Raw genomic sequence first — 27,008 nt, 5'->3', positions numbered from 1 at the left:
GAGTGCAGTGGTGTGATCTTGGCTCACTACAACCTCTGCCTCCTGGGTTCAAGCAATTCTCCTGCCTCAGCCTCCCGAGTAGCTGGGACTACAGGTGCGTGCCACCATGCCCAGCTAATTTTTGTATTTTTAGTAGAGACAGGGTTTCACCATGTTGGCCAGGATGGCCTCATTCTCTTGACCTTGTGATCCTCCCTCCTTGGCCTCCCAAAGCGTTGGGACTACAGGTGTGAGCCACTGCGCCCAGCTGAGCATTTTTTCATATGCCTATTGGCCATTTGTTTGTTTTCTTTTGAGAAATGTCTATTCATGTCCTTTGCCCACTTAATATTATTATTTGTTTTTTGCGGTTGAGTCATTTGTATTCCTTGTATATTCTGGATATTAGTCCCTTATTAGATGAATAATTTGCAAGTATTTTCTCCTATTCTGCAGGTTGTCTCTTCACTCTGTTGACTGTTTCTTTGCAGTGCAGACGTTTTTGGTTTCATATAGTCTTATTTGTCTATTTTTGTTTTTGTTGCCTGTGTTTTTGCAGTCTTAGCCATAAAATCTTTGCCTAGACCCATGTCCTGAAGCATTTCCCCTAGGTTTTCTCCTAGTAGTAGTATAGTTTCAGGCCTTACGTTTAAGTCTTTAATCTATTTTGAATTGATTTTTGTATGTGATGACAGATGGAGTCTACTTTTCTTCTTATTATCAATATCCAGTTTTCCCAGCACCATTTATTAAAGAAGATGTCCTTTCCCCAATGTAAGTTCTTGGTGCCTTTGTCAAAAAATCAGTTTGTGATGAGTACATAGATTGATTTCTGGGTTCTCCATTTTTTCCGTTGGTCTGGGTCTGTTTTTATACCAATACCGTGCTGCTTGGTTACTATAGCTTTGTAGTGTATAATATTTATATTTATATTTGAGACAGGGTCTTGCTCTATCTCCCAGGAGTGCAAGAGTAATTTCAGCTCACTGCAGCCTCCACCTCCTAGACTCAAGTGATCCTCCCACCTCAGCCTCTGGAGTAGCCACAATGCCTGGCTACTATTTTTTTTTTTTTTGGTAGAGATGGGGTTTCTCCATGTTGTCCAGGCTGGTCTCAAACTCCTCTGCTTAAGTGATCCACACACGTTGGCCTCCAAAAGTGTTGGGATTACAGGCATGAGCTTGCCCACCCTGTAGTATGTTTCGAAGTCAGGTCATGCCTCTAGCTCTATTCTTTTTGCTCAGTATTGCTTTGGCTATTTGGAGTCTTTTGTGATTCTATACAAATTTTAGGATTGTCTTTTCTGTTTTTGTGAAGAATGTCATGGTATTTTGATAGGGATTGCACTGAATCTGTAGATTGCTTTGGGTAGTATAGCCTTTTAAATTTAATTTTATTTCTTATTTTTAAATTTTATTTATTTTCTATTTTTGAGGCAGAGTCTCGCTCTGTTGCCCAGGCCGGAGTGCATGGGTACGGTCATAGCTCACTGTAACCTTGAACTCCTGGGCTCAAGCGATCTTCCTGCCTCAGCCTCCTGAGTAGCTTGGACTACAAGGTGTGTACCATCACGCCTAATTTGTAAAATTTTTTTGCTGTGTCTCACTATGTTGCTCAGGCTTGTCTTGAACTCCTAGGCTCAAGTGATCCTCCCTCCTAGGCCTCCCAAAGCACTGGGATTATAGGCATGAATCATTGTGCCTAGCCCTAGTATGGCCATTTTAACCATATTAATTTTTCCAGTTCACGAGCATGGGATGTCTTTCCATTTTGTTGTGTCCTTTCCAATTACCTTCATCAGTGTTTTGTAGTTTTTGTTATAGAGGTCCTTCACTTCCTTAGTTAACTTTTATTCCTTGGGACTTTATTTTTTGTAGCTCTTGTAAATGGGATCACTTTCTTGATTTCTTTTCTATTTTATTATTGGTGTATAGAAACACTACTGATTTTCATATGTTGATTTTGGTGTCTTGCAACTTCACTGAATTTGTCTATCAGTTCTAGGAGTTTTTTAGTGGATTGTTTAGGCTTTTCTATACATAAGATCATGTCTGCAAAGAGAGACAATTTGACTTCTTTTCCAATTTCTTTTTATTGTTTTATTTAATTAATTAATTTTATTTTTTGAGACAGAGTCTCACTCTGTTGCCCAGGCTGGAGTGCATGACGCGATCAACGCTCACTGCAAGCTCCACCTCTGGAGTTCACGCCATTCTCCTGCCTCAGCCTCCCGAGTAGCTGGGACTACAGGTGCCCCCCACTGCTCCCAGCCAATTTTTTTGTACTTTTAGCAGAGACGGGGTTTCACCGTGTTAGCCAGGATAGTCTTGATCTCCTGACCTCGTGATCCACCTGCCTTGGCCTCCCAAAGTGCTGGGATTACAGGCGTGAGCCACTGTGCCCCGCCTATTGTTTTATTTTATTTTGAGACAGAGTCCTGCTCTGATGCCCAGGCTGGAGTGCAGGGGTGTGATCTTGGTTCGCTGCAATCTTTGCCTTCTGGGCTCAAGCGAATCTCCTTCCTCAGCCTCCTGAATAGCTGGGATTACAGGTGCCCGCCACCATGCCTGGCTAATATTTGTATTTTTAATAGAGATGGGGTTTCACCATGTTGGCCGGTCTTTAACTCCTGACTTTAAGTGATTGGCCACCTTGGGCTCCCAAAGTGCTGGGATTACAAGTGTGAGCTATTGCGTCCGGCCCCTTCTTTTCCAATTTAGAGGCCTTTTATTTCTCTCTTACCTGGTTGTTCTGGGTAGTACTTATAGAACTGTGTCGAATACGACTGGTAAAGGCAGGCATCCTTGTCTTGTTCCAGTTCTTAGAGTAAAGGCTTTCAGCTTTCTCCCATTCAGTATGATGTTAGCTGTGGGTTGTCATATATGGCCTTTATTATGTTAAGGTGTATTACTTGTATGCATAACTTGTTGAGAGTTTTTATCATGAAGGGATGTAGACTTTTATCAGATGCTTTTTCTGCATTTATTGAGACGATTATATGGTTTTTGTCTCTCCTGGTATTCTTACCCTGCAATTCCACCTAGGAAACTTCTCATCCATATATGAAGTTCATTGATTTTTTTTTAAGAAACCACCTTAATGAGGTATGATTGACATGTAAAAGGCTGTACATATTTAAGGTATATATCTTGTTGAGTTTGGGGATAAATATACACCTATGAAACCTTCAACACCATCATGGCCATGAACATATCCATCACCTCCTGAAGTTTTCTCTTGCCTTCTTTATTATTATTATTATTTTTGTTTGTTTTGTTTTGTTTTGAGATGGAGTCTCACTCTGTTGCCCAGGCTGGAGTGCAGTGGCGTGATCTCAGCTCACTGCAACCTCTGCTTCCCAGATTCAAGCCATTCTTCTGTCTCAGCCTCCCGAGTAGCTGGGACTACAGGCACCCACCACCACACCCAGCTAATTTTTATACTTTTAGTAGAGACAGGGTTTCACCATGCTGGTCAGGCTGGTCTTGAATTCCTGACCTCAGGTGATCCACCTGCCTCAGCCTCCCAAAGTGCTGGGATTACAGGTGTGAGCCACCACGGCCGGCCTGTGTTTTTTCATTAAGAACACTTAATGTAAGATCTATTCTTTTAGCAGATAGTAAGTATACTACTGTACTTACTATGCTTAGTATTGTTAGTTCTAGAGACCGTGTTGCATAGTGGACTCCAGATTTATCTTGAGTAACTGAAACTTTGTACCCTTTGACCATCACCTCCCTGTTTTCCTCTCCTCCCAGGGCATGGCAACCATTCCTATACTCCTTGCTTTTGTTATTTTGACTATTTTAGATCCCACATGAGTGAGATCATGCATATTTGTCTTTCTGTGTCTGGTTTATTTCATTAAACATAATGCCCTCCAGATCCAGCCATGTTGTCCTAGATGACAGAATTGCCTTCTTTTTCAAGGCTAAATAATATACCATTGTATGTATGTACTATTTTCTATATCCTGCATCCATCAGTGGGCATTTAAGCTGTTTTCATATTTTGGCTATTGTGAATGATGCTGTCATGAACACAAAAGTGCAGATATCCCTTTGAGATTCTGATTTCAGTTCCTTTGAATATATGGTCAGGAGTGGGATTCCTGGAACATAGGTAGTTCGATTTTTTTTTTTTTTTTTTGAGAGACGGAGTCTTGCTCTGTCACCCAGGCTGGAGTGCAGTGGCCAGATCTCAGTTCACTGCAAGCTCTGCCTCCTGGGTTTACGCCATTCTCTTGCCTCAGCCTCTCGAGTAGCTGGGACTACAGGCGCCTGCCACCTCGCCCGGCTAGTTTTTTGTATTTTTTTTTAGTAGAGACGGGGTTTCACCGTGTTAGCCAGGATGGTCTCGATCTCCTGACCTTGTGATCCGCCCATCTCGGTCTCCCAAAGTGCTGGGATTACAGGCTTGAGCCACTGCGCCTGGCAGTAGTTCCATTTTTAATTTTCTTGCTAACAGGTTTCACTCTGTCACTCAGGCTGGAGTGCAGTGTGATCATAGCTCACTGCTGCCTTGAACTTCTAGGCTAAGGCGATCCTCCCACCTCAGCCTCCCGTGTAGCTGGGACTACAGGTGTGCACCACCATGTCTGGTTAATTTTTTTTTTTTTTGGAGAGACACGGTCTTGCTATGTTGTCCAGGCTGCTCTTGAATTCCTAGCCTCAAGCAATCCTCCCATCTTGGCCTCCCAAAGCACTAGGATTACAGGCATGAGCCACCATGCCTGGCCTCTATTTCTAACTTTTTGAGGAACCTCCATACTCTTTTCCTTAGCAGCTTTTACATTCCTAACAAGCATGTACAAATGTTCCTGTTTCTCCACATCCTCAACAATTGTTTTCTTTTGTTTTTTTTGAGACAGGGTCTCCCTCTGGAGTCCAGGCTGGAGTGTGGGGGCATGATCATGACTCTCTGCCACCTTGACCTCCTGGGCTCAAGCGATCCTCCTGCCTCAACTTTCTTAGTAGCTGAGACTATAAGTGTGTACCACTAGGCCAACACATTTCTTGATTTTTTTTTTCTTTCTTTTTTTGCAGAGTTGGGGTCTCACTATATTGCCCAGGTTGGTCTTGAACTCCTGAGCTCAAGTGATCCTCTTGCCTCGGCCTCTCAACGTGCTGGGATTACAGGTGTGAGCCACCTTTTTTTTTTTTTTTTTTTTTTCTTTCTGGAGACGGAGTCTCATGCTGTCACCCAGGCTGGAGTACAGCGGCATGATCCCGGCTCACTGCAAGCTCTGCCTCCCGGGTTCACACCATTCTCCTGCCTCAGCCTCCTGAGTAGGTGGGACTACAGGCACCCGCCACCACGACTGGCTAATTTTTTTGTATTTTTTAGTAGAGACAGGGTTTCACCATGTTAGCCAGGATGGTCTTGATCTCCTGACCTCGTGATCTGCCCGCCTCGGCCTCCCAAAGTGCTGGGATTACAGGCATTAGCCACTGTGCCCGGCCCATTTTTTGTTTTTTTAAACAATAGCTGCCCTAACAGGTGTGAGATGATATCCCTTGTGATTTGATTTGCATTTCTCTGATGGTTAGTGATGTTGAAGCATCTTTTCATACACCTGTTGGCTGTTTGTCTTTTTGGAAAAATGTCTAGGTCTTGTCCATCTTTCTTTCTTTTTCTCCTCCTTCCCTCCCTCCTTCCTTTCTTTTTTTCTTTTTTTTTTTTTAATGGAGTCTTACTCTGTCCCCCAGGCTAGTGCTGTGGTGTGATCTCGGCTCACTGCAACTTTTGCCTCCTAGGTTCAAGTGATGCTCGTGCCTCAGCCTCCTGAGTAGCTGGAATTACAGGCATGCACCACCACACCCAGCTAAGTTTTTGTATTTTTAGCAGAGCCATGTTGGCCAGGCTGGTCTCAAATTCTTGGCCTCAAGTAATCTGCCTGCCTCGGCCTCCCAAAGTGCTGGGACTGCAGGCATGTGCCACCACACAGGCCTGGGTGGTCTTTTCTAAAATGGTGCCAGAGGAACTGGATCTATCTCTTTGGCATGAGCCAGGCTTCTGCTGTGCAGGAATTAGCTTTTTCTTTTTAAATTAACTTTATTGAAAAATAATTTATATATAAAAACTGCACTTGAATGGGCACAATGGCTCACGCCTGTATTCCCAGATATTTAGGAGGCTAAGACAGGACAATGGCTTGAGGTCAGGAGTTCAAGACCAGCCTGGGCGACAGACTGAAACTCCATTTCAAAAAAAAAAAAAAAAAAAAAAAATTAGCCAGGTGGTATGACACGCTCCTGTAGTCCTAGCTACTTGGGAGCTGAGGTGGGAGGATCACTTGAGCTTGGGAGTTTGAGGCTGCAGTGAGCTGTGGCCACACCACTGCGCTCCAGCGACAGAGTGAGACTCTGTCTAAAAAACCTCACAAAACTGCATTCATTTGAACTGTATAGTTTGAGCTGTGACAAATGTCTACACCCATGTAGCATCACCACAGTCAAGATATAATTTCCATTGTCCCTTCCTCCTTTGTTTCCCTTTGCAGTCAATGCCCCCACCCCACCCCCTGCCATGCCTAATTGGCATTAGGCAAATGCTGATCTGCTTTCTGACATTACAGATTAGTATTGCCTGTTCTAGAACTTGATATAAGTAGAATCCTACAGGGTCTTTTTGTTGACCTTTTTTTGCTAAGCAAAATGTATTTGAGATTTATTTGTCTATACTGGTGCTTGTATCTATCAGTAGTTTGTTTCTGGTTTTGGTTGAAGAGTATCCCACAATTGGTCCATCCAGTCATCTGCCTGTTAGAGTTATGTGTCAACATGACTAGGCTATCGACCCAGTTATTCAAGCAAATATTAATCTATGTGTTGCTATCAAGGTAATCTGTAGATGTAATTAATATCTACAATCCATTGACTTTGAGTTAAGGGAATTACCCTTGATGATGTGAGTATGCCTGACCCAATCAGTTGAAAGACCTCAGGAGGCCGGGCGCAGTGGCTCAAGCCTGTAATCCCAGCACTTTGGGAGGCCGAGACGGGCGGATCACGAGGTCAGGAGATCGAGACCATCCTGGCTAACACGGTGAAACCCCGCCTCTACTAAAAATACAAAAAAACTAGCCGGGCGAGGTGGCGGGCGCCTGTAGTCCCAGCTACTCCGGAGGCTGAGGCAGGAGAATGGCGTAAACCCGGGAGGCGGAGCTTGCAGTGAGCTGAGATCCGGCCACTGCAGTCCAGCCCGGGCTACAGAGCAAGACTCCGTCTCAAAAAAAAAAAATAATAATAATAGAAAGACCTCAGGAACAGAAGCGAGGTTTTCCTGAAGTCCTTCCTGGGGGCTGCAGCTTCAGCTCCTTGCTCCTCTCAGCTTCCAAGCTGCTCTTCCTGATGACCTGCCCTACAGATTTCAGACTCTCCTGGTCGGTCCTCATAATCACATGGGCCAATTCCTTGCAGTAAGTCCCTGTCAGACAGAACTGTTGGTGAACATTTGGGAACTTTCCAGTTTTAAACAATTATGAATAAAATGGCTATGAATATTTGAGAGCAAGCCTTTGGATATATGTTTTAACTTTTCTTGGGTAAATAAGAGCGGAATTGCTGGATATATGGTAAGCATATGTTAAGCTTTATATGAAACTGCAAAACTACTTTGACATGCTGTACCCTTTTATTTATTATTTTTATATTTGAGATAGGTTCTTACTCTGTTGCCCAGGCTGGAATGCAGTGGCATGATCACGGTTCACTGTAGCCTTGACCCCCCTGGGCTCAGGTGATCCTTTCACCTCAGCCTCCCAAGTAGTTGGGACTACAGGTGTGTGCCATCACGCCTAGCTAATTTTTGTACTTTTTTTTTTTTTTTCCAAGATAGAGTCTTGCTCTGTCGCCCAGGCTGGAGTGCAGTGGCACAATCTCACCTCACTGCAACTTCTGCCTTCCAGGTTCAAGCAATTCTCTGCCTTAGCCTCCTGAGTAGCTGGGATTACAGGCACCCACACCATGTCCGGCTAATTTTTATATTTTTAGTAGAGACTGGGTTTCACCATCTTGTCCAGGCTGGTCTTGAACTACTGACCTTGTGATCCACCTGCCTTGGCCTCCCAAAGTGCTGGGATTTCAGGTGTAAGCCACCATGCCTGGCCTAATTTTTGTATTTTTAGTAGACATGGGGTTTCACCATGTTGGCCAGGATGCTCTCGATCTCTTGACCTTGTGATCCAGCCAGCTTGGCCTCCCAAATTGCTGAGATTACAGGCGTGAGCCACTGTGCCCGGCCAGTGTATAAGAATTCTAATTATTCTACATCTTTGCCAACAGTTGGCATTCGGTGTTAATTGTAGCCATTCTAGTGGATGTATAGTGGCATTTCATTGTGGTTTTTATTTGCATTTTCTCGATGACAAGTGATTTTGAGCTTCTTTTCAAGGTGATTATTGGTCATTTGTAGATCTTATTTTACAAAATGCATGTTCAACTATTTTGTCCATTTTAAAGTTGTGTTATTCTTAGTGAGTTTTGTGTGTGTGTGTTTCTTTTTTCTTATTTTTTTTTTTTTTTGACAAGGTGTTTCTCTGTTGCCCAGGCTGCAGTGCTGTGGTAACATCATGGCTCATTGCAGGCTCTGCCTCCCTGGCTCAAGTGATCCTCCCACTTCAGCCTCCCAAACAGTTGGAATTACAGGAATGCACCACCATGCTTGGTTAATTAAATTTTTTGTTGTTGTTGTAGAAATGAGGTCTCACTATATTGCCCAGGCTGGTCTTGAACTCCTGAGCTCAAGGAATCCTCCTACCTTGGCCTCCCAAAGTGCTAGGATTACAGGTGTGAGCCACTGCACCTGGCCCTTCTTTTTTTAAAAATTTACTGGATACCTGTTTTGTGTCAAATATATATGTTCAAAGATTTTTTTCACTCTAATCTGTGGCTTGCTGTTTCATTTTAAAAATAGGGTCTTTTGGGCCAGGCGTGGTTGCTCACGCCTGTAATCCTAGCACTTTGGGAGGCCGAGGTGGGCGGATCACGAGGTCAGGAGATCAAGACCACAGTGAAACCCTCTACTAAAAATACAAAAACTTAGCGGGTGTGGTGGCAGGCGCCTGTAGTCCCAGCTACTTGGGAGGCTGAAGCAGGAGAATGGCGTGAACCCGGGAAGGCGGAGCTTGCAGTGAGCCGAGATGGCGCCACAGCACTGCAGCCTGGGTGACAAAGTGACACTCTGTCTCAAAAAAAAAAAACGTGTCTTTTGAAGGGCAGAAAATTTGAAATTTGAAGTTCTTTTTTTTTTTTTTTTTCTTTTATGGCTCATGCTTTTGGTGTCTTAAGACATCTTGGCTTAACCCAAGGTAATGAAAGTTGTTTGTTTTTGTTTTAAGTTCTCTTCTAGAAATATTTTATCTTTTACATCTGTCGTACATTTTGAGTCAACTTTTGTGTATGGTGTTAGATAAGGATCAGAGTTTATTTTTCCCCTCAACTGCATATCCAGTTCCTCCAGTACTATTTTTGGAAGAGATAATGTTTTCCTAGTGAATTACTTCGGCATCTTTGTTGAAAATCAATTCACCACATATGTTGTTCTGTTTTTGGACTTTATTCTGCTTCACTGATCTGCATGTCTATCCTATCCTAGTGTCAATGCCACACTGTCTTGATTACTGTATCTTTATAGTAAACCTTGAAATTAGGTAGCATGAGTTAGGATTCTTTTTCTATTTCAGAATTGTTTTAGTTATTCCAGATTCTTTGCATTTTTATATAAATGTAAGATTCAACTTGTTGCTACAAAAAAAACCTCTTGGGATTTTTATTGGGACTTGACATCACAAATTTTATTCATCCAATTCACAAACATGTTACACCAATTAAAATCTTTAATTTTCCTCAGCAATGGTTTACAGAATTTAGTGTACAGATACGGCAGATATATTGCTAAATTTATTATGTATTTCATGTTTTTGGATGCCACAGAAAATGGTATATATTTTGCTAATTAATTAAAAAAACATTCTCAGCTAAGATTCAGGTACGTATTTTAAAATTTCACCTTGTAATTGTTTATCGTTGGTATAAAGAAATAAAATTTTTTGTATGTTGACATTCTATTCTGTTGCTAAATTCCCTTGTTACAATAGCTTTTTTTACACCTCAAATCATGACACCTGTGAATAAAGAGTTTTACTTTTTCCTTTCTCATCTGTGTGCCTGTCATTTCGTTTTTGTGCCTTTTTGCTCTGGTTAGAACCTCTGGCACAATGCTGAATAGAAGTGTTGAAAATAGGCAACCTTGCCTTATTCATGATCTTAGGGGAATTAGTCAGTCTTTCACTTTTAAGTATGTTGTTAATGGTTGGTTTTTCACAGATGTCTTTTATTGGATTGTTTTCTTTCTATTCCTAGTTTGCTGAGTTTTTATTTTCTAATCATGGATGGATATTAAGTTTTGTCACATCTTTATCTATTGAGATGAGCCATTACTTATCCTTTATTTTATGTGGTTAATTACATTTATTAAAAAAATTCAAACCAACCTTGCATTCCTAGGATCAATCCCATTGGTCATTTTATATGCCTCCCCTTCCCCCTAGTGTTTTTTGGTTTTGAGATAGGGTCTTGCTCTGTCACCCAGGCTGGAGTGCAGTGTTGGGATCATAGCTCACTGCAGCCTTTGCCTCCTGGGCTTAAGTGACCCTCCCACCTCAGCCTCCAGAGTGGCTGGACCACAGGCAAGTGCCAATATGCTCGTGAGTCTTGTTCATTTTTTGTAGGGATGGGGTCTTACTATGTTGTCTAGGCTGGTCTCCACCTCCTGAACTCAAGTCATCCTTCCACCTCAGCCTCCCAAAGTGCTGGGGTTACAGGTGTGAGCCACTGTGCCCAGCCACTTTTTAAATGTACTGTTGGATTTGACTTGCTTCTATTTTGTTAAGGAGTTTTGCATTTGTGTTCATGAAGGATAGTGGTCTAAAAAGGTTTTGTTTTTCTCTTTAATGTCTGTGGTTTTGGTATTTGGAAACTGCTTATTTCAAAGTAAGCTGGGAGGTGTTCCCTCTACCACTATTTTTAGTTTTGAAAAATCGAGACAAGGTCTCCCCATGTTGCCCAGGCTGGTCTTGAACTCCTGGGCTCCAGAGATCCTCCTGCCTCAGCCTCCCAAAGTGCTGGGATTACAGGTATGAGCCACCATTCGTGGCCCCCTTTATACTATTTTCTGAGCTTTTGTGGGACTGGCATTTTCTTCTGTAGCAATCTCCCCAGTGCTCTGCCTGCAAGAGCAGGGAATTCTCTGGATGGGAGTCCCATTCAGGCTCACCCAGCGCGGTGCCTTTGCTCCTGCACCCTCATCCCCAAAGTGCTCCACACTCCCTCTTCCTTACTCAGTTGCCGCTCTATCCTGGAACCTGGGAATCATACTTGAATCCTCTTTACTCCAAATGCAACTGATCACAAAGCCCTCCTCTCCTAACATCGCCCAACTCTCCCTGCAGTCCTTGTCTTGGTCCAAGTCTGTATTCCCCACTAGCTGGTGGGCTAAACAAAGACTGGTCACCAGGCTGCTTTGCCAAGTGGCCTTTGGAAATGCAGAGCGTTCAGGATCAAATACCAAGCTCCTGTGCCAGCCCTCATCCAGACACACACTAGGCTGCACCTTCCCTCCAGCCACGCCATTTGTGCAGCTTCGAGTGCTCTCCTTTGCCTTCTCCGGCGGGCCAAACCCTGCGGGGGCTGCTCCTGCATGCCCTCCCACGAACCCTAGGGCATCTCGTGTGCGCCATGGCCGTCCCTTTCAGGGTATCCCTGCGCCACCACATTCTTCGGAGCAGGGACCTTGTCCTTAGCAGCTGCACCCAGCCCGGGAACAGCGCCGCTGATTAGCACTGCGGCTGCCTGCTGTGAACTCGAACCTCTGCCAGGCACACGGCGCCGTGGGGACCCAAGGGCCGCAGGAGCCCAGCTTTGGACTTCCCCAAGAACGCTCCCGCAAAGCACCGCAAACCAATTAAAGCCTTCGCTCTTCCAGCGGCAACACTAGAAACCCCGGCCAGGACCGAGTCTGGACTGCGCCTGCGCGCGGCAGCGTAAGCGGGGCGAGAGCCGGACCAGAGGGCGCGGACACCTGAGTGCGCAGGCGCCACCTCCCGGTGGAAGAAACGTCTTCCGAAATTACTTCCGGGGCTGCGGCGCTGGCCGCGGAGGGTCAGGCCGGGTGGGGTAGGAACTCGCCCTTTCTTTCGCAGGGTGCAGGCGGGATGGTGTCAACAGCTTTTGCTCTTTTCATTGTCGTAGTGAGCTATGGCAGCGATGTGAGGTTAACCCGCATAAATCAGACAGTCTGGCATCTCTCTGCTGGGGCTTCACCCAAATTAGTTCCACCGCTCCCCTTACTGTACACGCCCCAGAAACTGTACATCCTTGTCACTGCCCATGACACCATGGTCTGGGCGCATCTCGTAAGGAGCACACTTTGGCTACTGGGACAGGCAGGGGTTGAGGTTAGGAGCACTCCAAACAAGAGCAGGTGGGCTCTAAGGCTCTCAGGAACGGGCACAGTAAGGGGAGACTTGAGAGAGGGACTGGGTCCAATTTGGGGTTTAGAAAATGGTAGGCGAGGCCGGGCGCGGTGGCTCAAGCCTGTAATCCCAGCACTTTGGGAGGCCGAGGCGGGCGGATCACGAGGGCAGGAGATGGAGACCATCCTGACTAACGCGGTGAAACCCCGTCTCTACCAAAAAAACACAAAAAACTAGCCGGGCGACGTGGCGGGCGCCTGTAGTCCCAGCTACTCGGGAGGCCGAGGCAGGAGAATGGCGTAAACCCGGGAGGCGGAGCTTGCAGTGAGCTGAGATCCGGCCACTGCACTCCAGCCTGGGCAACAGAGCCAGACTCCGTCTCAAAAAAAAAAAAAAAGAAAGAAAGAAAAAAAAGAAAACGTAGGCGAGCAAAGGGCATGTAAATTTAGACTGAGAAGGCAGAGTTCTGCAGACCTGCAAAGGCCAGGCGTAGGATATGGAGGCAGAGATCGTGGTTGTATCCGCATCGTTGAATTTATGAATTCTGGTGCAGCATTCGTAGCTTGGCTGATAAAAGTTAACTTGTGACACATGCCCTGGACTGCAAAGTGTTAAAGGGTAGATACCTAGTTTCCTAGTGAAATAATGGCCTGCATTCTTCTAAACTTAAAAGTGGTTTTGTTTCCATCATCTTAGTTGGCACACTCAACCATTTTCCAGTTGAATTTGGCCTTGAGAGGATGCTTTACCGTCTTTACACAGTATAGTCAACTAGGGAGAAGTTTGCATTTTCTGACTTTGAGACTACGGCTCTTACGTTCTCCCACCCTTTCACTAGTTGTAGGGAGTGCCCGTTAGACTCTTTATTGTCCCTTCTGAGCTTTACATAAGGCTTGATCCACTGCCCATTAGTTAGTTTCTATCCTGAGTCTGTCCTCCAGACCTTGAATCCAGACGCTCTGACTTGCTAACTTTGTGATTCAATAGCAAGGGTCAGGAGATTCCCCACTTGCCATTCTTTTAGGCCATATGGGTGCTGCCATATGCTTAAGTGTGCTGAGCTGTCTTCATGGCTATCAAGTAGAATAATTGTGCATGGTGCTTTTCTAAGTACTGTTCACTGTATTTTAGAGTCAGTTTGTATTACTAAGTGATCACAAAACAGAAGAATGGAGATAAATTTGCCTTGCAAATGACTTTTTCTACTTTTGAGTTTCCTTTTCCATTGCTGACCATCAAAAAGATACTTGGCCCATAATAGATGCTGAATAAGTATTTGATGAACAGATGACAAAGGGTAGCAGTCCGGCTGTCCTGAGAACCAGAAGGCTTTTCTGAGGAAGGGGAATGATTTTCCAAACTTAATTTCATCCTCTACCTTGACAGTCTCACGTCCCATTGTCTGGCACCTGATTCCTTTAGTTGATCTGCTCTTCCTGAAAAGCACCAAGTGGCAGCCGACCAGTGAGTTCAGGATAAAGACACCCAAGATAAATGTAATGGACCCAGAGGACAAGCTACAGAGGCAAGAATCTTTTTAGACATGACCTAGTATCTAATTATGGCTGATGAACACATTTTCATCCTTTCAAATACTTAAAGAACCACCAGGACTTTTAAGTAGTTAGTATCACTTACAGTTTTCAAGACCTAATCAACAAGCTTGCAGCTTTTACAGGGTCCCTATAACTATCTTTCCTTTCCTTTTTGGCTTTGGCATTTGACAGTTTTGGCAGCATTATATGTCAATTTAGGCTCGTAGATCTAGCCAAAGATCGTGGGCTAGGGTTGGCCTGGACAGGTTTGGCTGGTGGCAAATATGATATAGGGAGTTTTTCTGGCTTTCTAGATTTAATTCATGTTACCCCACAAGCATGGATATTTTGGAAAGTGGTCTGATGTACTTAGCTGAAATTTCAAAAGGTACTAAAACATTATTTCCAGTGGGGGGTTGTGGGGAGGGGAAAAAGTCCCTTAATAAAGCCAATGTTTTAGAGAATGAAAAACTTATTTCTTAGGTTGTCACTTGTCATTAGAAAATGGACACTTATGTCCAAAGTCATTACTTCAAATTTAAAAACTTAAAATTGCAATCCTGCGCCAAATCCCTTCTTCCTTTGTCTGATTTACACGTTAGTGGGAATAGATAACCCTTGGGCTGAGCCAACGAACACGAATACAATTTACTAATCTGTAGTAAAGAAAGTTTTCAATGTAAGGCATAGTTTGTGTCAGGAAACACTATCTAAAGACACTTTACTTGATGAACACAGTGCCTAGGGAATAAACCTAGAAATTCCCAAATACACTTTTGTTTTGACTGAATAAAATCTCATGATTTCTGGCGAAACCAAAATCTAAAGAAAATCAACTTTTACATTTACTAAGTTGAATCATATGAAATCGCTGACCATTTTTGACCAAAAGGTGATTTGGTGCCCCCTCTTTGAATTGTCAGCAAAGGAAGGAACAGCTTTACTGTTCAAAAAGTCTGATGAAGTTGTGGAAAATTTTAACCATGGCAGAGGAGGGAAAAGCTTCACTGTTTAAGAAATCTGATGAAGCTGTGGAAGATTTTAATCATGGCTCCTTGTGACTGGACTACACTCAGGGCTGAACTGAGGAGACCACCATCCTTGGTGAGTTTCTTGCCCAGGGAAGGGAGAGGTCTGGGGTTTTGCTGATTAATTAGCATCTCAAAACAGTTGGGGAAAGGGGACTCCTCTTCAAGTATCCATGAGAAAGTTATTTTGTGTCACCTAACTATAGAATCAGAATTCCAGGTCCCTGGGTCATGTGTCAGAAGTATATGCATATTAATGAAAACTCACCATTTAATATTTGTTAGGCTTAGAGATGGAATTTAGCTAAGATGAATCAACTCCATTTGCCTTGTAGCCATCAGAATATTTTTTTTGCCTTTGAAATAACTTAGAACCGAGGCAGCTATAGCAGTTCCCAGAGAGCTGAAACTGCAAAGGCAGTAGTACATCTACACAAGGCAGACAAGAATGGCACCCTAGCGCCTGAGAGTCATGGGATGGAAACCTGCATTAAGGTACACACACGTCTGTGTCTTAATAATTTTCTGTGTTTCTGGCAATCAAATTTCCTCATACTCAGGTACTCTGAATACATAGTGCAGGGGTTAGAAGTAGTCTCTGTTAACAAGCGTTCCTCGTTTGATAAATCTGGCCTGTGAGGTCTGCAAAGTATTCCAGGGGGATAATACTTGCCCCTGAACTTGTCATAGTCTAATGAATGAAACCCAGTCCACACCAGAGAAGCTGATGTCAGAATATTAACACCGTGGGCTTTCTTCAATTACTACTTGTCTGCTAGTAGCCATGTTATTATTTGAAAGCTAATAGAAAAGTAGAATGGCTTCTGCTTCATAGCTGTGGACAATAGCATGTGACTGGTTTTGTTGACAGAGATATATCAATCATATACTTTTGAAAGAAACTGAGTCAGACTTTGTACAATGAGAAACAAGTGAATTTGATCAGGTGGAGGGGCCCCTGTCATTCACGGGCTTTTAAAGAAGGTTCCACACATATTCACGTGTTTTGAGTGACACATGTCCTTGGACGCACACTGGACATGATTGCTGAAGCCAGGTCAGTAGAAACCATTGAAGTTTATTGGCGGTCACAATGCTTACACTGTATGCAGCAAACACCCTTACAAGTCTATCCGCAACCTGATCACGCAAGAAAGGATTCATCACACAGTCGCCAGAGGAGAAGGGAAAAAAATTAACAGGCTTGTTTCTGAGGGTAGAGGAGAGAAATAAAAATAAAACCTAATTGATGAGTGTCCTGTGGGCAAGAGCTGAACTAGAGATGTGTACAACTAGCAGCAACAGTTGTGGAAAAAGTACAAGGCAAATAGCTTTCTCCATTAATTTTCCTCTGTAGGTTATTTCTTTTTTTAATATTCAAAACATTTATTATGGTTTTCATTTTATAAAAATGTATATTTTTTAAGGGGTGGGAGAATGTTAAATACTTCATGCTAGGTAGACCTTGTTATTAAGAACCCCTCCACTGTAGTAACTTCCTCCAGTTCATACATTCATGAGTGCAGGGTACATATATAAATATCCACACGCATACATCCACACACACTGCCTCGAGGGCTGGGGAAGACTAAAATTTATTGGCCACACACAGCAGGGCCTCTGGTGGACTCACCCACATTGCTCCACAGGAGAGCAGTGGGCTCACTTCCTTCTCTCTGGTCTCTACCTTCACAGAGACCAAGAACCCTACAACACGTCGTTAAATCCAACTTTTAAAAGCAAGAGGCATCTGTCTGAGGATGAGGGTAAGCAAAGTAGGAAAGAGGATGGAGATAAGAACACCAAACACTTTTAGCTGGAGTTATTTATCACTGCAAGGGGCTAGGGACCCAGGGCAGAATCTATATGGTCCAAGGGGAGGGACGGTGTTCTGGCATGGCTTAGAGTTCCTAATAACAAGGGTTAATACAGTAACAGGAAGTGATCATTTCTGGGTGAGGACAGGGCAATACGAAAAAATATACATTTGGAATTTTAGCTTTTTTTTCTTTTTGCCTCTCTACTGTGTCACTAAATATATCTCTGCACTCTCACACATCCTTGTCCAGTAAAGCTTCAGGCCACCAGAATACACATTTTCTTCACTCGCATACACAACCCCTCACATCAGCATTGGTGCACTAGACTCTGTAAAAATTTTTCAGTCACACTTTTTGTTTTTAAACTTGAGTCAATATAAACCTTGTTCAAAATGTTATGAAAAAATGTACATGTTTATACAAGGCAGGTTGTGGCAGGACACTAGGGGTTCTCCCCGCTTGGGTGGCCCCGGGAAGAGAGGCTGGAGTCTCAGTTTGTGTCTCTTATCTCCTCCCACCACCCTTCCCACCCAGTCCCCCAGGAACCAGCAGCGCCCTGCCCCCTAGTGAGTGCACTCACACCCCTATTCCCTGGGGATGTAGCTAGTTGACCTTTGCCATTTTCCCCACACCCCTGGAGAAAAGAGCCAGGATCAGCCAGGCCCTCTCCCTTGCAATTGTTCGCCCCTCTGGGCCAAACCAAAGGGACGCTGCTCTGTACAGGTAGAGTCCAAGGAGGTGTCAGCTCATCATGTCATTGCTATTCACGCCATAAGTGGAATTCTTCATCGAGTCGTTGACTTCTCGACGGAATGCTGACAGGTTCTGGGTGAACCTGCAGAGAGGATGCATGTGGGTTGGGGGAGGAGAGTGGCGGGGGTTGGGGGAGGTATTTGCCTAACAGGTTTTTTTTTTTTTAAACCATGGGAAGTAGAATGTATGAATTGATGGGTTCTGTTTCAAAGATCAGTTAATTTCAGTCTTAAGACTCTAAGAGAAAGTTGGCCTAGAGATCTGGTCAAATCTGGGGCCCTGAGGTCTACCATGGGCTTATGGCAGCACAAAAGAAATCTCACAGAGGTAGGAAGTTGCCCTCACATGTGAGGGCAGTAAGCCAACGAAGCCATCTCATTTCTTAATGCAGCAAGACCAGGTGGTGTAGTGCTGTGCTGTCCATTAGGGCAGCTGATAACCGCATACGGCTACCGAGCCCCTAAATTATGGCCAGTGTGACTGAGAAAATGAATCCAAATTAAATACAATTTAACATTCAGCTCCCCAACTGCATCTTAATTTTAAATTAAAATGCCTTATTTTAAATTAATTAAAATTAAATAAAATTTAAAAATTAATTGCAAAGCCCAGATACACAATGCAGTTATTGGAAAATCCCTAGGTATGTTTGAAACAATCTGGGTATTATAGGAACCTACTTTGTCAACTGTAAATTTATGAAATCTAAATACAGATCAAGTATTTCTGATGAAAATATATGAACTGACATATGCTGTTAAATGTAAAGCACACAGGATTGTGAAAATGTAGTACAAAAAGAATGTGAAAACCCACAATTTTAAAATATTGATTACACATTGATACAGTATTTTAGATACAATGGGTTAAATAAAATATATTATTAAAATGAATTTTGCCTGTTTAACATGGCTCCCTTTTCTATTGGATAGCACTGCTTTAGATGGCCTCCAAACACAGATGTACAAACACTTTAAAGGAACTGCCTGTTTCGTTGATTTGAAAAATAGCAATTGAGGTTTCTAGGCAGGACGCTCTATACTCACCTGTCTCTGTTTTTCGTAAGAAGATTTCGCTCAATGCCTTCCATCAGGTTCTCAAAACACAGGTGCATGGCCTGCTGCTTCTCTGGTGGCTGGCTGTTCACGATACTGTTCCTTAGGTCAGAAAAATACTGTGGGGCAAGGAGTGGAACAGAAGGTAAGAGAAGCAGGGGAAAGCAGATTAGCCCTCTGTCATCTGCAGGGTTGAAGAATGTTCTTCGCTAAGGAGGAATGGAGTATCTACTAAAATTGGACACTTAAAAAAAATTTCAGGCAAGCACTTGCGGGATAATATGTCTTCATCCTACTAAGAAAATAAAAAATTTTTAAATTGTAAAGTACTTTAAAAGGGACATCTGATCCAGACCTTTCTTTTATTGGAATCTCAAGGCTTGTTTATAGCAGAGCTAGAACTGGAACTTAGGTTTTAGGTCCTCTGATACGCAGGTAAATTATTTCCTTGAAAGGTTTCTTTTACTGCCTAGGGGAAACACTCCTTTATCCTGTGTCTGTGAGCCACCACACATGCTGACTTCTAACAGTTAAGTGATTATGTGATATTGAAAGCACAAATGTGAATCGCAAGGGACATGCTCAGTAAATGACCCATTTTCCCTGTTTCACCACCGTGGGGTGTTTCTATACACATTTCTCCCAGTGCTTGGTGATAGCAAGTGCGTGGTTGCCACTGCTTCTGGGGTTGGCACCAGGGAGCCGGCTCTCTCACCTTTTCATTAAGCAATATCAAGCCAAGTAGTGGTCGGGACATAGACCACTGGTTTCTACAGTCTTCAAAGATGATGATGTTCAGCACCGTGGACAGCATCTGAAAATGGAGAATTTGAGGCAGTGACCTAATGTACTGCTACCCAAGATAAAACGACAGATTCCAAATACAGGAGTATATTAGGCTGAAGGCCTTTTCTGTATAGGGTAAATCAGACAAATAGTTTGTGAAGCTTCATCTGAGTCTTATATTTCAAGGTTACCTTTTCTTCTAAGATACTCATTTCCTTTCTTATTCTTAAAATTGGTTTGATTACTTCACTTACAAATGGATCTTTCCAGGTCACCCCGACTTGTGGGGAATGGGATGGGGTCACGTAACAAAATTACAGTAAGCAAAACCACCTTGTATGATCCCTTCCAGGTACTCAGAGTTGACAGCTTTATGACATTTTGTGAACGTGATGGAGTTCTGAATTATTTCTCTGCTTCTTTAGAGAACAGTGTGGACAAAGGTAATACTGGCTAAAATCTCAATAGTTACTGATCCCATTTCCTTATCTATTTTCATCTAGCATGTATTTCTGTAAGTTACTTCAAGACACATACAAATAAAATAAAAGCAAGCATATGGTTTGATCTCTCTGTGGCCAGTTATTTCCTTCTGTCTTACATTCTTGTTCCTGTTTTGTAAACAGGAACGCAGGCCTTTAGAAAGCTGGATGCTGCTAACTCTTGCTCTATTTATAGCAGCAGGTGAGCGAAGTAATTTTCACGGATAGAGGATAGTGCTCATGAGATAGGTCCAGGGCACAGGGGTCGTTGTGACACTGAATAATAATAATCCAGAACCTGAGTTTTTTCTACATCCAGTGATTACCTGGCAAACTCAAAATCCACTGCAACTTTAAGACACGGACTTCATCTCAGCAGCAGGAACCTGATGAGATGTTACATTAATCATGTGTGGGCTCCCCTGTCTTGCAGAGGTCCTTCCTCTGTGGGACACCCCATCACTGCCTCCTATGCCTCCACTTTCTTACCTGCTGGATCATCTCTGGATGCTGCTGCATGATGTGCAGAAAGCGGTCGCTCTCCTGGTTCAGGGGTGTGGTCCTCTTCTTGGTGCTACGTGATAGCTGCTTGAAGAGGTATGTTACAATATGGTCCAGGCAGGAGCAGCAGCCTGTGCATACCATGGTGTCTGTAAGAAAGAAAGGCAGGGGTAGGGCAGAGCTGCTGATGGTGGCCTGAGCAAATATGGACTATCTTTGGGTGAGATCCATTAGGGTACTGTGGCCAATTCAGCCAAGGCAGTTGCTCAAGATGACTCGTGTTAACCTCTCACACTCACTGTATAGCAGGGCTCAATTTCTAAGTTTGAAAGTGAGTATGTGGTAATAAAAAATACCGAAATTATTGGCTCAATGGGTTGTGGATGTACATACGTCTTCTGCCTCACACAAAATAACAAACAGTTCGATTCAGCAAGTGCTTCTTTTGTGCCAGATTTTGTTCTAAGTACCTTATAGGTGTTATCTCTAATTTATCCTCTCAAGAATTCAGGAAGTAGGTTTTTTGTTTTACACATGAGGAAACTGGAATTAGGAGAGGTTATGCATCGGCCTAACGATCAACTGCTAGTAACTGCAGGAGCTGTGATTAGAATCCAAGAAGCCTGGCTTATGAGCCTATGCTCTGAGTTACCAGTGGGATGTAATTAAACCCAGATTGATGTAGCCTCTGAATGTTTATTGTTTGTTAGAATAGGGTGTGCTGCATCATCTGTTTATCTCCAAAGCATCTCTGGGGGGAGCTGCAGACTCAACTATGCATCTTTACAAAGGCAACAGTACAGCACAACCTGTGGACAGAACTCTGATGAGGTGAGGCCAAAGGACTAAGGGGCTGAACCCTTAAAAGAGTAAACAAGTCTCTGATTCCTACGGGACTGACGGTTTATGCAAAGGTCCCTCTACTTTCTTTTTCTTTTCTTTTTTTTTTTTTTGAGACTGAGTCTTGTTCTGTCGCCCAGGCTGGAGTGCAGTGGCACGATCTTGGCTCACTGCAACCTCTACCTCCTGGGTTCAAGCGATTCTTCTGCCTCAGCCTCCAAAGTAGCTGGGACTACAGGCATGTGCCACCACGCCCAGCTAATTTCTGTATTTTTAGTAGAGATAGGGTTTCACCATATTGGCCAGGTTGGTTTTGAACTCCTGACCTTGTGATCTGCCTGCCTCAGCCTCCCAAAGTGCTGGGATTACAGGCGTGAGCCACCATGCCCAGCCAGGTCCCTGTATTTTTAATAAGATATAAAAAAAGTCTTCCAAAACAAGGGCTGATACCTTGATTGGACTGTACTACGTATGGCCACGTACCCTGATAGAATGATGGAAGTCAATGTGTATCAAAGTGGCACAGAGGCATGGATAATTCACCACAGTTGATAATCCAAAAGTCAGTCTATGTGTATTTGCAATATATCATCACTATTTGGCAGTTGACTTAATCTTCCTACTTATGTTTTGTTCAGCCTAATATAAAAATGTGTTTTATTCCCTGAACACAGAAGATTGTTGTGCCAGGCACAGTACCTCATGCCTGTAATCTCAGTACTTTGGGAGGCCGAGCCAGGCGGATCACGAGGTCAGGAGATCGAGACCATCCTGGCTAACATGGTGAAACCCCGTCTCTACTAAAAATACAAAAAAATTAGCCAGGTGTGGTGGTGGGTGCCTATAGTCCCAACTACTCAGGAGGCTGAGGCAGGAGAATGGCGTGAACCCGGGAGGCAGAGGTTGCAGTGAGCCGAGATTTCGCCACTGCACTCCAGCCTGGGCAACAGAGCGACTCAGTCTCCAAAAAAAAAAAAAAAAAAAAAAAAAAAAAAAAAAAAAAAAAAAAAAAAAACATTGTTGGAAGGTAGCCTAGAAACAAAATGGTTGACAGGAGCCATATGGACTAGGATGAAAAAACTTATGGAGCTAGCTGCATGAAACCTTTCCCCAGCCTCCACGGCCCTCAGGATAGAATTCAAACAGCCTGATACCGCTTATGGGCGGATCCCCCTCAAGATCTCCAGATTTGCTCCTGTTTATCTCTAAAGCTTCAATTCATTCCTGACTCCTCTGGACTAGTGTGCCAGCCATCTGGATTTCCTGGTTCCTTCGTCTACAGGTGCAAGTGGTTGCTGTTTCTGCTGCTAGGAACCTTCCCTGGCTAACCAGAGTAACACCTGTCCAGCTTTTAGGTTTATGCTTTGATGCCAAGTCTTCCAGCCAGTCTTCCTTGATCCTGACCTCCTCATAACCAGGAGTCTAGGTATTCTTGAGGGCTTGTGTAGCACTCTGTACTCACCCCTATTGTAATGTTTAAGTGGTTAAGTATGGTAAACAGGCAGTTGTTTGCTCATGTGTCTGTTCTACCCACCAGATAAGCCCCTTAAGGACGGGACTATATGTTGTTAATTACTGTATCCTCAGTGCTTCCACAGTGCCTTGTACTTAGGAGGCGATCAGTGAATGTCTGCTGGATGAGCATGTGCTGTGCATTATATACTTTATTGTTATGGCCAAACCCCCAAGGCAGTGATCTTTTTGGACACTGGGGCAAGATTCTCTCTTTCTGTTTAGTTAAGTGGTAAAAAACAAAGCTACCAACTCACCCCACCCAGGTGCTTACCAAGTGCAGTAAGTCCTTCAGAAATGGAAGAGAGAATATACATGATGACACGAGGTTCCAGGCTTGCAATAAAGTTCATATGGTCCTGGGTCAGGACTTCCAGTAGTGAATAATAAGACTGGCTGAGCTTGGGGTAATCCTGTGGGAGAGGAGGAAGAAAATCAGCTTAGGCACTATGCACTCCAGCATGCAGGGAGACGATCTTAAATAGCTTAGCTCCTTTCAGCTGGGAAAACAGAAGACTTAGTTACAGCAAAAGGAGCCAGCTTATATAGTTTCTCAAGAGCAGTGTTTAATCATGGTCTCAGGTGAAAAAGGCTGAATGTGATGAGGAACAAGATTCTGGCAATGCAGCATAAGGCTTACCAAGAGATCACTGTGGGGAATAGAGAGGAGCAGCTTGATGAAGGTCTGCAGAGCATTGTCCAGGGCATCATCTCCATAGAGACGAAAGACTCCAAAATTGACGTAACTCCCACTGAGAGCAGCCTTCAGCATGGAGAAGCAGATGGAGATGCCCTTGAGCTTCAGAGCATAGACCTGATCCTTTGGGACCTCTCCTAGTGTCAGGATGCGATTGCCTGAGTAGACATGTCATATATGTTATTCAACCACATTAGAAGCGCTCGTTTAGTTCAGCCTTCCTACTCCAAAGGCATACAAGTTCCAGCAGGTCCCTGGTGACAGGTGGCACTCTAATGCACACGTATTAGCATAAATAGGAATGCTGTCCTGGCTCCTGCCAGGGCTGGCTGGAGACCCACATGCTGGTTACAGTGTGGTGACTGAGCTGGAATTAACTTCTAGAGGCATGATTATCTGAAGCACTTACCATACATTGTTATCATCTTGCTGGTTTCTCGGAAGAGTAAGATGCCATTGGGGGAAGAGACATCAAACTGGAGTCGCTGGGATCTGAGCAGAGAGCACAGAAGGAGAAAAAGTCAGAGGTGTTTTCTTAGAAGACTGGGGTACTTGAGGCTCTCATCTGAGTACTTTGGGTGATCCTGTATTTACATTAAGATAAGCAATTGCCTATCCTAATATGAGAATAACCAAGTTATAGACATTTAACCATGAAGTAGCTTCTACCTTGAAGACCAACATGCTAGATTCAGATTCTGCTGCTCAAATTAAAAACATTTATAAGAAAAAAAATGCAGCAGCAGATAAAATTACTATTTGAAAATTCTTATTTGATTAAAGTATATTTTCTTTTTTTTTGAGACGGAGTCTCGCTCTGTCACCCAGGCTAGAGTGCAGTGGCGCGATCTCAGCTCACTGCAAGCTTCGCCTCTCGGGTTCACAACATTCTTCTGCCTCAGCCTCCAAAGCAGCTGGGACTATAGGCACCAGCCACCACGCCTGGCTAATTTTTTGTATTTTTAGTAGAGACGGGGTTTCACTGTGTTAACCAGGATGGTCTCCATCTCCTGACCTTGTGATCCGCCCACCTCAGCCTCCCGAAGTGCTGGGATTACAGGCGTGAGCCACTGCGCCTGGCCTTGATTAAAGTATACTTTCTACCCACCGCCTCTTGATACTAACGCAGAGCCCTTCACCTTTACGGCTTCAGTGGCAACTGAGGGAGGGGCCAAAGCATTGTTGCCATTTTATATGAAGAAAAGATGCACAGGGACTTGGAACGGTCCAAAAGAAGTCAGACAGAGAAGGCCAACATTTGTAACCATCTTGGTTTTAAGTTCCTGACTCTTTTGTCTGCTCTATGTTTTGATGAGCTTTATTAGATTCAAGTTGGTAAGACCTGAAAAGCCCAGGAGTCCTTCCTACTTCCTCTTTCCTACACCCCCACACTGAATCCATCAACATCTAACTCTAAAATAACCCCAAATCCACCTTTCCCTTATATTCTCTCTGCTTCTACTCTTATCTGCCTTCAGTTCCATTCTTCACATGGTAGCCTTTCAAAAACTTAAATGAGACCATTTTAATCCCTTGTTGAAAACACTCGAGCGGCTTCCCACTGCAACGAGAATGAATGCCACTCCTCATCACTGCTGTGCAAAGGTGCTAGATGATCTGGCTCCGCTCGCTGGTCTGACCCACTCCCACAGACTCCCCCACCAACCAGGCTCCTGCCACAAGTCCCAACAAGCTTGTCCTATCTCAGGACTCCTGCAGTTGTTTTCTGTTTAGAAGACTCCTTATCTTTGCAGGGCTACTGGAATCTTTCTTGTCATTTAGATTCTAGTTAATATTACCTTCTCTGAGAGGTCTTCCCTGACCCTCCTGTCCTTCAATTCCCCTCTATTTTAGTGCCTTGTTTTATTTTGTTTCATGGCCCTTCATCACTGGAAAGATCTTTCATACGTATTTTTATTGTCTGTCTTCCCCACCATTTGTAAAATCAAAGAGGGTAGAGATTTTGTCTGGCATAGTGGCTAAGAAGTTTTGGCAAAGAGGCCGGCCACGGTGGCTCACACCTGTAATCCCAGCACTTTGGGAGACCGAGGCGGGCGGATCACGAGGTCAGGAGATCGAGACCATCCTGGCTAACATGGTGAAACCCCGTCTCTACTACAAATACAAAAAAATTAGCCAGGTGTGGTGGTGGGCGCTTGTAGTCCCAGTTACTCAGGAGGCTGAGGCAGGAGAATGGTGTGAACCCGGGAGGCGGAGCTTGCAGTGAGCCGAGATCGCACCACTGCACTCCAGTCTGAGCGACAGAGTCACACTCCATCTCAAAAAAAAAAAAAAGGTTTTGGCAAAGAGTAAGTGCTCTCAGGTATCTATTTTATAAAAGAATAACTCTTGAATATAGGTCTCCTGGGAAGTTATAGCCTCTTTAAGTATTACCTACTCCGTAAGGCAGTTTTAAAACTTATTAATTCTGCTGGGCGTGGTGGCTCACGCCTGTAATCCCAGCACTTTGGGAGGCCGAGACGGGCGATCACCTCAGGTCGGGAGATCAAGACCAGCCTGACCAACATGGAGAAACCCCGTTTCTACTAAAAACACAAAATCAGCTGGGCGTGGTGGCGCATGCCTATAACCCCAGCTACTTGGGAGGCTGAGGCAGGAGAATTGCTTGAACCCGAGGCGTAAGTTGCAGTAAGCCAAGATAGTGCCATTGCACTTCAGCCTGGGCAACAAGAGCGAAACTCCATCTCAAAATAAATAAATAAATAAATAAATAAATAAATAAATAAATAAATAATAAAAATAAAGACCTTATTAATTCTCTCAGGACTGCCATCAGAGACCAATGCCCATTCCTGAAATTCTAGGAAAGCTAAGATGCTAGACTTTTCTTTTTCACTATCCTTAATTTGGTGTTTTGAAAATCTTTCTCACTTTTTTTTTTTTTTTGAGATGGAGTCTCGCTCTGTCGCCCAGGCTGGAGTGCAGTGGCGTGATCTCGGCTCACTGCAAGCTCCATCTCCTGGGTTCCCGCCATTCTCCTGCCTCAGCCTCGCGAGTAGCTGGGACTACAGGCGCCTGCCACCGCGCCTGGCTAATTTTTTGTATTTTTAGTAGAGACGGGGTTTCACCGTGGTCTTGATCTCCTGACCTCGTGATCCGCCCGCCTTGGCCTCCCAAAGTGCTGGGATTACAGGCGTGAGCCACCGCGGCCGGCCTTCTTTCTCACTTTTTAAAAGCAAATTTTTATTGATCCTGCCACAACCTCTCTAATAAATACCTTTCTTAAGGAAGGGTATTCTAATACCTATTCTTCTCAATGTCTCTAACCATGAAATGTGATGGACAAGACACCATTACCAGATGTTAACTTTTGTATCTGTGGGCAGGAAATCAGAATCTTGGTTGCCAAATTTACTTCTCCTCAGAATGGACATCTGGAGATTCTTTTCATTTTACTTATTTTGAGACAAGGTCTTGTTCTGTCACCCAGGCTGGAGTGTAATGGCATAATCTTGGCTCACTGCAACTTCTGCCTCCCAGGCTAAAGCGATCTTCCTATCTCAGCCTCCTGAGTAGCTGGGACT

The 27,008-nt window shown here is 43.9% G+C and overlaps 1 protein-coding gene across 4 annotated transcripts in view; it reads right to left on the bottom strand.

Moving 5' to 3' along the window:
- Window positions 1–16,075: 16,075 nt before the first annotated feature.
- XPO7 (exportin 7) overlaps window positions 16,076–27,008 on the bottom strand; it is an 88,387-nt gene continuing 77,454 nt past the window's right edge. For all 4 annotated transcript variants that reach the window (XM_037983731.2, XM_007961825.3, XM_007961823.3 and 1 more), the window contains exons 22-28: window positions 23,873–23,955; window positions 23,407–23,621; window positions 23,041–23,179; window positions 20,403–20,563; window positions 19,361–19,459; window positions 18,637–18,764; window positions 16,076–17,672 (exon numbers count right to left, since the gene is read on the bottom strand). In XM_037983731.2, coding sequence (XP_037839659.1) covers window positions 17,579–17,672; window positions 18,637–18,764; window positions 19,361–19,459; window positions 20,403–20,563; window positions 23,041–23,179; window positions 23,407–23,621; window positions 23,873–23,955 — 919 coding nt within the window. In that variant the 3' untranslated portion in view covers window positions 16,076–17,578. The remainder of the gene's footprint in view (window positions 17,673–18,636; window positions 18,765–19,360; window positions 19,460–20,402; window positions 20,564–23,040; window positions 23,180–23,406; window positions 23,622–23,872; window positions 23,956–27,008) is intronic.

Source organism: Chlorocebus sabaeus, chromosome 8 (assembly GCF_047675955.1).
Source record: "Chlorocebus sabaeus isolate Y175 chromosome 8, mChlSab1.0.hap1, whole genome shotgun sequence".
Lineage (NCBI taxonomy): Eukaryota > Metazoa > Chordata > Mammalia > Primates > Cercopithecidae > Chlorocebus > Chlorocebus sabaeus.
The sequence above is the reverse complement of the archived record's forward strand: the minus strand, read 5'-3'. Positions and strand labels throughout refer to the sequence as shown.